An 11,946-nucleotide genomic window follows, 5' to 3' on the forward strand; every position below is an offset into this window, starting at 1 on the left:
GTGATTTCATTTTGTTATTGCATATTTATTATCATCATTATTTTTATCATTATTATGTATTTTACTGTTTGTTTACTTGTTTATTCATTTGTTTATTTAATTTTATTTTCAGGGGCAGTTATATTTACATGCAAAAAAAAACAAAAAAAGACCTTTGATCCAAGGTACTGTACCTTCCATAACAAAGACGCATTAATAATTATGAACCATTATTGCATTAGACTTCAGAAAATTACTTCATGGCCACATTTCAGAGCACAGTACATGACCATCTGTAAACTAATAAAATTCACTATAGCAGGGAAAGGGTAGATCAATGGGGTTTGATGTTTTTGTGCGCTCTAGCCCCACACAGCCTCTGAAGGTAGTACAACTAGCCTCCATCCCCCCGCAAGGAGAAGTATTTGATTGTCAAATCAATTCCATTCATCCGTATATAGTACCTAATCCCTGAATCTCAGAACCCTCTGACCTCTCTTTTCTTCTCTCCTCTCGTCTCCTTAAAGTTTAATTTCAAAGAATAATGTCTACAGCATCGTCTATCATAGGATAGTTAAAAGAGCTCTTCTGTGATGCACAATTGACATCTGGCGGTTTCCTTGGAGCAGCCATTTTGGCTGGTGCTGCACACTATTAGCTAGTGTCTCTTGCCACACAGACTTAAGCAGGATGGTGAAAGGGGAGGTAAGTCTACCCAGGAACAGGCCCCATAACACTGGATGATGTTTACCATTGAGGAGGTAATATATACACATATTATATGGCATCTCTTTCACTACACCACCACACAAATACACAGGTACAGATTCTGATTGATACACTCACCACGCTACACAATGCAGAAGCACTCATGGAGTATGCAAATGTTAGTGTTGAACATTAAGATTGGTCTGTTAGCAAGAAAACATTCATTTTGACATGTCTTCATTACTTGATTGGAAGAAAGTCAGATTTCCATACCATCATTCCTTCTGCAAATATTTCTAGCTTCATCAATGAATTACAACATTTATTGCTTACATAAATGGAAGATTAGGTTTCACATATCAAGTATTGTCCTCATAGAGTGAACTCATGTTACAGCCTATCACATCACATTGAAAGTATGTCATTTTAAATCAGAAGAAAAACATGCACTCTGGTACTATTATTTTTATAGCTTGAGACTGTAAGACAATATACAGCTGTCATCAGAGAGGAATTGGTGAATGCAAGACAACTCTTTCAAACATACTGAACATCTTAACATAAGACTTTACTGTGTTTTCACATCTTGAGATACAATAGGACATTCATACATGAGCAACTCACAAATGCAAAGCAACCTCAGCTTCTTGATACTGAATCACAATGGCATTTTCATAGCTTGAGATACTAGAGGATCTTCACACATGAGCATACAGCAGTCATCACCTCACTGCTCCTGGAACACTAACAGTTGCTGCCACCAAACCATACCGCCGCAGCTGCATGGACTGTACACAGTGCCACATGTTAGTGCGGGGATTGTACTTCTCAACTGAGTTTAGGTTTGATTCTCCACTGAAGCCTCCCAGACAGTAGATCCTCCCATGACTGACTGTCACCCCAAAGCTGCTCCGTGCACTGATCATGGGAGACACTGAGGAACAGAAAAGTATCAGTCATGGTAGCTGTCTTATTAGGAAAGCAGTAGCTTAAAGTTATGAAGCCATAATATCATTCAAAACAGAGATTTACATGAACTATATATTAATGATAATGTACTTTTAGATAATCCATGTAACTTAAATTTGGATCAAATGCAAACAAAACTTGAACTTGCCAAACGTCACTGAAAACCAAGTGACACAGGACTGACATTTGTTTGCCACACACTCTTACTCGTATTACTGACCTGAAGTCCACTGATCTCTGAGAGGGTCGTATCTTTCCACACAGTTGAGCCACTGTGAGCCATTGTAGCCTCCTATAGCATAGAGGTGGTCATGGATCACTGCCACACCGAGATAGGCCCGTGCTTGGCCCAGTGAGGCTGAAGAGACAGGAGAGGCAACTGTGTAGCTATCTTGCATTCATCTACTAATGGCTGTTTATAATAATGATACTTAATAGTGTCCATTACCTTTTTAAAACACTAAAAAATTTTCAGGATATGGGATAGCATTAATTTTGCAGTATACTCACCAATAGGAACCCAGACATCTGCTCCTGGATCATACTTTTCACAGGAGTCCAAGATCTGACTCCCTCCCTTTGCCCAACCCACACCACCCACTGCATACAGGGAGCCATGTAGTGCTGCCAGACCAAAGTGTGCCCTGCCAAGCCCCATGGAGCCACGACTTGACCATGTATCTTTGTACTCACTATACACCTTTAAGGAAACAAAAAGATCTGGTGTTATTTGTAGCCATCTGAATATGCTGATGTCAAGGAGGAGGGAAGTGGTCCAAGGCAGTTTTCTTAACTTGATTAAGGTAAAATCAATTCACATAATCTTATCAAATCAAAGAAACAAAGATCTTAATGATTTCATGGAAATATTAAATCATACTATGATCTATCTATATAGGAGTACCAAGGTAAGAACATTAAAAAATGTCTCATAGCAATGACAACGCAGATCAAAATTTGTGTTCCCCTGCCACATACTTTTCATGGTAGAAAATATGACAAGTATTCTTCCAATCCTGCTGCAGAATGTGCAACCAGGTCGTATCCTTCCTACACAAAGGAATGTATTACATTATCACAATTATCCACAAATGGGTTTCTCATAATTTCATGAATCTGTTTTAACTTCTCCCTTGGGACAACCTCAAGAGGATGAAGTGAGCCTTCATCTGCTCTCCTCTTTATTGTTATAACAACTTGTACTGCAGAGCAATAGGTATTTCAAGCTGTTATACACAAAGTCGAGTGGGCATTTTTTATTGTCTGATGCACTTACCCAGAGTCCTGAATGATAACGCTCCTGTGACTTCCCTCCAGCCAGATATAGGCTACCATCAAGGAAGGCAGCCCCTGACCCATGCATGGCCTCTGGCAAGTCATTCAGGTGGTGCCAACTGTTGCTGAGAACATTGTAACACTCACACGATGCAAGGAAAGGTTTTGGTAGTTTGTCCCCCTGAAAGAGATAGTTCATAATAATATTTGTAGTAATAATCACATCAACAAATCTTCACAAGTCTGATATTAAGGTACTTTCCTCAATAATGCTATTAACTTCATACAAATATGAAAACGGAAGGTACTTCAAGAGAAAAACCTATACTATCGTTAAAGAATGATGCAAATTATGTAAATATTATCCTTTAGACTTTAAAGTGGCAAGCTCCATCGTCCAACGTGGTAAATAATAGCTATGCATGTGGAGTAACACATCCGTAGACTTGTATGGAATATGACGATTTTCGTCCGAACAATCCAAGGTGACAAACGTGGGCTTAATAAGGGGTGTATCTGGATCTGCTTCAAATGTTAATTTCTTAGTATTTAGTTAAAGCATCTTTTTTCTTCATGAAATCTTTGAGATTTTCTAAAGATAACTTGCGCATAGGCAAACCTTCATGTACAGTCCGTACGTATTTGTCTCATAACATCTGCATGGCAGCACCACTTCTTACCGAGAACGTAAACCATGTTTTGCTGAGTAGCCACAGCACAGTAAGCTCGTGCGTGCTGCATGGGAGGCAGCACCTGCAGCTGATGGTAACTACGGTTGTTAGGTCTTCTCGCCACCTCAGGAATGCTGCACCGCCAGGACGAGTAACCCACCGCAAAGCACTCGGTGTTCCGCAGCAGCCGCCCGTTGGACTCTCCTCCCATCACAAGCAGAACCTTTATGCAAAAACGTCTTTTAGCAATCCATGTTGTATTTCGTATGAGTGATGGAAATTGTAATTGTATCATATATTTATTATATTGTTTCTATTATAATTTATTATTTTTCATGAATCTACATTGCGAACAGCAAAAGTCACCTCTTCCATGGCACTGTGTCTTATCGTCTTTTGAGAGTACTGGTTTTCACAATCCTCATCGTCGCCATTACATTCCACCACAGCAGGTTCTATGACATTTTTAAGGTCTTCTAAGAGCTGCTTTTCCTTCAGCACAGTCAGCCACTTGTTCCTGTTAGACTTGAGAAACTCCAGATCGATGTTCTTAATCAGAACAGGCAGCCATTTCTGCCGCTCTGGAGGATTTTTGGAAACCCAATCCACTACACCCTGAAACACACAGTTATGCATGGTTACTTAGCCAATGCACTGCCACAATACTGGTTGTAATGTTAGAAAAATTATAATAAAACAACAGATTTGAAATTGAAGAATCACTATTACGTAACGAACCTCGAAAAGTGTTTCCTCAGTTTCGACACTGAGGTAAGGCTGTTTGAGTAGCGTGAGTAGCGTCTCGGGCTGCAGAGTAAGGAAGTCTGGCTGGGCGAGCACCTCAGAACACTGGGAGGTGGCCAATGCCAATGCCTCAGCAGCCAGATCATTGCACCTGTGAAGGGCTGCCACTTCATATACTCTGAGACAAGTGCGAGACACCAGATGGGTTTTGAGGTGGTAACAACACAGTTTTTTCAAGGAATGTATCTGAAAGTAGTCTGCCAGAGTGAGCACCTCTTGGACATTGTGCTCCGTGAGGGAAGCGCGGCCTGTGTAGACGAAAGTGAGCACTGTGTTGAGCACATTGCCCGACACGTCCTCCAGCACGAGGGTCTGCGTCTGCCCCTCCACCAACCCGGCGGACAGCATGGCTCTATAACATAGGGCGGCAATAATAAGTGGGAGAAACAATCATTTGTACTACTAAATGTATGAGCATAACTTCTATCATGCATTATAAGAATGTACAAAATAACCTGGTCTGACCTGAAGTAAGGTGACGCTGCTGCGAGAATAACCTTGTGAGCATGAATGACTTGGTCCTGAGTCCTGATGACGAGGTCAGTGAATAGTCTGGTTTGCCACGCCTCGTTCAACCCCCGTGTCAGGGTGGCGTGCCAGCCGCTGTCCGACACGCCCTCTACCATGTCTGGTCAGCATAACAAGTAGATCAAGAATATATAATTGTCATTGAGGATTTTTGTCTAATTTCCTCACACTTATACATACAACAATTTAAAGTTGAACATATACACTTGGGTGACGTTATGCAAGTCTATCTTGCCTTCACCTGAATGAGTCATATACATCAGTTGATGACATCAAGGACACCTTGAGTATTTATGGCAGTGGTTAATAGTTACAGCCGAAGACTTGATGCGCGGCTGATGGCGGAAGGTGGAACAGTATAGTGAATAGGAAATGGCCAAGCCAAACTACAAGTGCAAACTGTCACCACACCTGCGTACTAATATGTAGACAACAGTCCACACTGGCCTTGATGCTTACAAAGATATGGTGCCTACGCTCTGGTGGACTACAACTACGTGCACGACTCCCACTAGCTCACAGGTTACGGGAGTGTATAATATTCTTCAATAATATACTTCATTAGAATTGCACTTCTCTATGATTACATTTAAATTTTAGCCAATCTTATTTTTTCTTTCTTTTTGTGAAACAATATAGAATGAAACAGGAGGAAATAGTAATGGATGGAACTTACCGACTAGTTGCTAGACGACCAGAGCGTTTTGTTGTACCGAGCAACAGAGCTAAATAAAGACCAAGGAAGCGATGCACCAGACGTCCTCTCCCAGCTAAAATTTCTCTCAGACTGGTGCTCGTGGCGAGCCTGCTGTGGCTCGGCAAGGCAACATGTGCGCCGAGGGACAAAACGAGTGCACCATACCACTACTCATGTCTCGACAGGTACTTTTTAAATACAAATCATTACTGCCCCTTGGCCTCAAGACGAATAACCTGCGAGAGATTGAAAACGAACAGCATCACCCGACATTCTGCAATATCACGCTTCAAATACCAGAGTCTGCAGTAGCATGGCAATAATGCAATACAATTTGGTTCAACGTTTCGTGTAAAAACTTGGTTTCGAGACGTGTCTGGCTATATCACCGTGACTGATAACGAGCTGGAGGTAGATAACATGTCTGCAGGCCCATGTGCTGGCTGGTGGGTGTTGAGATAGTAGATCGGTAGGTAGTGTGTGTGTGTGTGTGTGTGTGTGTGTGTGTGTGTGTGTGTGTGTTACGACGTTTAAGTTTGTTAGGCACTTGGTAACTGGCATTATTATTATTATTATTATTATTATTATTATTATTATTATTATTATAATTATTATGTTTGTTGTTGTTGTTGCTGTTGCTGTTGTTGTTGCTGCTGCTGTTGTTATTGTTGTGTTATTGCTGTTGCTACTACTGTTAGCCATCATAAATTATTTGTGTTGCTTGTTCATCGTGTTACTGTCATCATTCTGCTTGTTAATCCTATACTCATACACGTAATTATATTGTGAGGTCAGTGCTGTTGAACTTCCAGCAGGTCAAGGTGAACGGCACGGGACAAAAGCTTGTGGGCTGCTAATCTATAGAGACAACGTCACCTGACTCAAGATTCCGGGACAGTAGCAGCGGGGACGTTCACCACACACACACACACACACACACACACACACACACACACACACACACACACTGATAAAAAGTAAACATATCATCATATTACATCATCCCATTCATCAGGATATTAAACCCTTATTTACTTCAGCCCTTTCACTATTATCAAATTTTTTTCAATAATATGGATGTTATAAACCTTTTATTTTCTGCGACATCTCAAATATAGTCCTTTTGATTAATAGCTATGAAATTAATCTTTCTTATTGTATGCTAATCAAACTTTTCTCCACGTGCTGTGAATGTCAACGTTAGATAACAGAGTAAGATGATTTATGTAACCTTCCATTCCCTGCACGTGGTTCTGTCCTCCGAAAGTTTCCACTCAAAACGTTGGTGACAGGTGTGATAATAACAATAAGAACATGAATCATAACCCAACTCACCATTTTCAACATGTTCAGATCTCTAACGAGGAATACATATACAGATCATTCGCCAGATTTTCATACGTAAGTTAATCCTGCTAATGGCGTGTATTTTTTTTTTTTTTTTTACCAACCTATCACTATCATCATGACAAAATATCCTTGGAAACCCCCACTAACTTTCAGTGCGGCCTGATAAAAGCAGTCAATAAGATAAGTCGCCTAAGTGTTTGGGAATGCAGCCTCCGGAAAAAGCAGGCACCTCGTGTTGCACAGGTCAGGGGCAGCGTGATAAATGAGGAAGCGGAGAAGTGGTGGTGGCGGTAAGTGGAGACGTAGTGCCATGGTCAAGGCGGACAACACGAGGGAAGCCTGGTAGAGTTGGCTGCTTATCTGAGTGGAGTATGTCAATCACGTGACCCGCAACCCCGGAACAACAGCATCACCAGCACCAGCAGGACAACACACACACACACACACACACACACGGTAGTTCAGTGGTTAGAGGGCTGGCTTCACAAGCCAGAGGACCGGGGTTCTATTCCCCGGCCGGGTGGAGATATTTGGGTGTGTCTCCTTTCACGTGTAGCCCCTGTTCACCTAGCAGTGAGTAGGTACGGGATGTAAATCGAGGAGTTGTGACCTTGCTGTCCCGGTGTGTGGTCTGTGCCTGGTCTCAGGCCTATCCGAAGATCGGAAATAATGAGCTCTGAGCTCGTTCCGTAGGGTAACGTCTGGCTGTCTCGTCAGAGACTGCAGCAGATCAAACACACACACATTTTTTTTAAATCTATGTATTCATAAGACTAGCAATCCTACACTGGGAGGCCTAGACAAAGCAACGTAGTTACTGTAAATGTATTTCACAATTCCTTCAGAAAAAAAAGATATACGAGTAATAATAGTCCATCTAAATCTGTTCATATAAAATGTTTTGCAACATAGTTTATTTATCTGTGTTATCAGAAATACATTTGCAATCATGAAAGGAATGTGTGTGTGTGTGTGTGTGTGTGTGTGTGTGTGTGTGTGTGTGTTGACGCGAGCCCCATGATCACGTGATGCTTGCATGATACCAACCAAGCCAGTCCGGTAGAAAAGACAACATATAAGTATACTCGTACATGATGTGACTGTATGCTGTGTGGTGTGTTCAGATAATGAGGACATTTTCAGAATTAATCATGTGTTTATACACTTGCAAACACACGTTTGTATACATGGAATATTTTTCTTTTACTAAAATCATGAAGACATTTTTATCCATTAAAACAAACAGTAAAAAAAAGTTCCTCTCGCATACGTACACATATGTTATACCATCCTCATATGTATTTATGTAAATAAAAAGTAAACAAAACTCTAAGCATGAGAGAGAGAGAGAGAGAGAGAGAGAGAGAGAGAGAGAGAGAGAGAGAGAGAGAGAGAGAGGTATAAGCATTTGTATTTGTTTTTGTTTATGTACATTTCGTCGCAAGTGGGAGCGGTGCCTCGAGACTGCCAAGAAGGCTCTGGGGTGCCACAGCTATTGCCAATGTTACGTGTGTGCTTGCTGATATTGCGTAAGCCGTGTGTGCGCGCGCGCGCTTGTGTGTGTGTGTGTGTGTGTGTGTGTGTGTGTGTGTGTGTGTGTGTGTGTCATAAACTTTTTCAAATGTAAATAACTAAATCACTTCTATTTTCGTTTTGATGACTAGTGCAGTAGGACCAAGGACGAAAGAAAGAAAAATTAAATACCTATCAAGAATCATAAATCAAAATGTTGAGAGAGAAAAAAAAAATGCCAAAAAAATAAAGATTTCATGGAATGGAGGGGCCTTGAAACTACACTCTTAAAACCGAGCCAGTTCAGTCCGGCCTCACTGTATCTTTATTATCTCGTTAATACTGTTCTGTCGGCACTACACTACTCCACTCAAGTGCAGTGACACCTTCAAAACAATCATGGCCAAGGACCTGCAGTGGTGGTTTGTTTGTTTTCCGTACTATTCTTACGCAATTATTTTCTAGTACCAGATGAACTCTCTCTCTCTCTCTCTCTCTCTCTCTCTCTCTCTCTCTCTCTCGTCGTGAGCCTATAGCAAAACTTATGAAGGTAGGGTTAAAAAATTATTGTTTACGATAAGGATGGCAGGAAGTTCGGTACGTGTGTTTAGGAAACAGGGAATGGGAATATTTAAGTAGTAGAGTTGCAGTAACATAATACCAAAAAAAAAATAATAATAAATAAATAAATAAATGAATAAATAAAAAATAGAATGCTCTGAACGAAAAAAATTGTGCGGAGCGATGTAGTATATAAGTCATCACACACACACACACACACACACACACACACACACACACACACACACACACACACCAATATTCAGAAACGCTTTGCTCTCTCACCATGACTATTTTCCAAAGGGTACCGAGATGACTAATTTTATATATATATATATATATATATATATATATATATATATATATATATATATATATATACATATATATATATCCGGGTTCTCAAGAGTATTTCTCGTTTGAATAATGAAAACGTATTATTAATCTGTCACTAGAATACCCAAAAACGCTAAAAAAAAAAAAAAAAAAAAAAAACACGTCACTTCAACTAAAGCCATCTAATAGTGGAGGTGTCAGGCAGAAGTATTTCAGAATATGGTCCACACACACACAGACACCGCATAGTGTAGGTAGTGGTTTGCACGCTCGACTCACAATCGAGTCCCGGAAAGCAGCAAGGCAAATGGGCAAGCCTCTTAATGTGTGGCCCCTCTTCACCTAACAGTAAATACGTACGGGATGTAACTCGAGAGGTTGTGGCCTCGTTTTCCCGGTGTGTGTTGTGTGTGATGTGGTCTCAGTCCTACCCGAAGCTCGCTCCGTAATGGGGAAGACTGGCTGGGTGACCAGCAGACGACCGAGGTGAATTACACACACACACATTTGCAAGGAAGTACATATATCAAACTATAATCTTTCGTTGTAGGGATATAATTCTTAACACACGAATGCGTTACTGTCAGAAATCAAATACGTACAGTAGCTACATGCAGTGGCAATGACCCAATATACACCAGAAATCGTTGTCAACTATTTCAGTCTGGAAACTTTTGGGATATGTTTGATGAATAGTTTTCCATCGATGGATCAATGAACGAGTGCATGGATGAATAGATGGACGGATGAGTGGATAGATAGACGGATAATTGGATGGATAAATGGATAGATGGACTGATAATCAGATGGATGAATGGATACATGGATGGATAATAAGATGGATTAGTGGATAGATGGACGGATAATTGGATGGATGAATGTATAGATGGACGGATAACTGGATAGATGAGTGGACAGATGAACGGATAATTGGATACGTGAGCGGATAGATGGACGGATAATTGGATGGATGAATGGATACATGGCTGGATAATTAGATGGATTAGTAGATAGATTAATGGATAACTAGATGGATGAATGGATACATGGATGGATGGGTGGATACATGGATGGATAATTGGATAGATGAGTGGATAGATGGACGAATAACTGAATGGATGAGTGGATAGATAGACGGATAATTAGATGGATTAGTGGATAGATAGACGGATAATTGGATGGATAATTAGATAGATGGACGGATAACTGGATGGATGAATAGATAGATAGGCGGATAATTGGATGGATGGATGGATAATTAAATGAATGAGTGGGTAGGTGAACGGATAATTGGATGGATGAACAGATAGATGGACGGACAATTGGATGGATGAATGGATGGGTAGATGACTAGATAATGTGATGGATTGATGGGATGGATGAAGGGAAAGATGAATGAATGAATGAATGGAAGAGTGGATGGGAGGATTTCTCAAATATTTTCAAACTAATTTCAAAATATTTTCCATTGTTTACAAATATTACCTCCAAACAATATTTCCTGGTGGGCACAGGCCTTCAACAACTCAAGGCCAGAATACTCAATGACTGGAAACACTAGTAACCTTCACTAACACTTGTTGAAAAAAATAATTGAGATGACGCAGTAATGCACGAGAGTACAGTCCCGTTGACCCAGAGCACGTACTGGAGTGGAAGGACCAAAGGAGTACGTACCATGGCAGAGGGAGGGGAGCCCGAAGGGTGGAGCACGGTGATCCTCACCCACCAGATTGCATGACCAGCACGGCGCACTCATGATAGCTACCACTTTAATTACGACTCATATTGTGACGGTGCTGGATGTACAGACTGACACTCATTATATAACTACTTCGATGTAGAAATGTAAGATCGTGCACAGTTTTCACTTTGAGCATCACCTCCATCCCTTTCATTGTTTTAACCAGCTGTTGTTTTCCGTGTCAGCTGTTCGTTGGTGTCTATGCGTGACGGGTTAGCTGAGGGGATGTAGTCTTTCCTCTTACGTATCGACCAGAGGTTTTTATATGGTGTAAATAAACTGTTACTGTACCGTGTTGCAGATCACCTTTTGTGACCACAGTTCCCTATAATCGGCTGCCTCTCAACACATCTTCCTTTTTTCCTTCCTTACTGCCTGCCCTCTGCTTTTCTCTCTATCCCCATACTGTTTCACGCTACCTGTTCACATTATGCTTTCCTAATTAGCAGTCGGCAGTTTATACAGAATCAGTGTTTACTTTCAACTTCTCAATTTCACAGCTTGTCTTGTCTTCTATGATAACGACTGGCTCGTTTTGTTTGTGTTTGGTTTTGGTCATAGAAAACCTGTGTTGTTAATGGGTACACTGTATTAGAGTGAGGGAAAATGTATAGTATGCTTATTTCGCTCTTTTTTTTTTACAGTTGCATTAGTATTAGTGCATTAGTATTCGTTTTTAAGAAGATTGAACTTGCTATAAGCTTCGAGCTGGGTTTATCTCAACAAAGTTGCGGTTTTCTGTATGTTGTTAGTTGCGTTAATTTTGCTGTCATTTCTTTGGTATCACTGGCATCAGTTTTAAGAACTAGGTA

General features: G+C 40.8%; 1 protein-coding gene across 1 annotated transcript; it reads right to left on the reverse strand.

Moving 5' to 3' along the window:
- Positions 1 to 756: 756 nt before the first annotated feature.
- Positions 757 to 11,660, reverse strand: LOC123516884 (kelch-like protein 12). Its single transcript, XM_045276606.1, is given in 10 exon segments — positions 757 to 1,621; positions 1,877 to 2,014; positions 2,167 to 2,356; positions 2,933 to 3,091; positions 3,093 to 3,112; positions 3,612 to 3,825; positions 3,969 to 4,217; positions 4,341 to 4,758; positions 4,872 to 5,034; positions 11,068 to 11,660. Coding segments are annotated over 10 exon segments (1,845 nt in total). The 5' UTR covers positions 11,150 to 11,660; the 3' UTR covers positions 757 to 1,409.
- Between the last annotated feature and the right edge of the window lie 286 nt (positions 11,661 to 11,946).

The sequence above is a fragment of the Portunus trituberculatus genome, chromosome 41 (assembly GCF_017591435.1).
Source record: "Portunus trituberculatus isolate SZX2019 chromosome 41, ASM1759143v1, whole genome shotgun sequence".
Taxonomy (NCBI): domain Eukaryota; kingdom Metazoa; phylum Arthropoda; class Malacostraca; order Decapoda; family Portunidae; genus Portunus; species Portunus trituberculatus.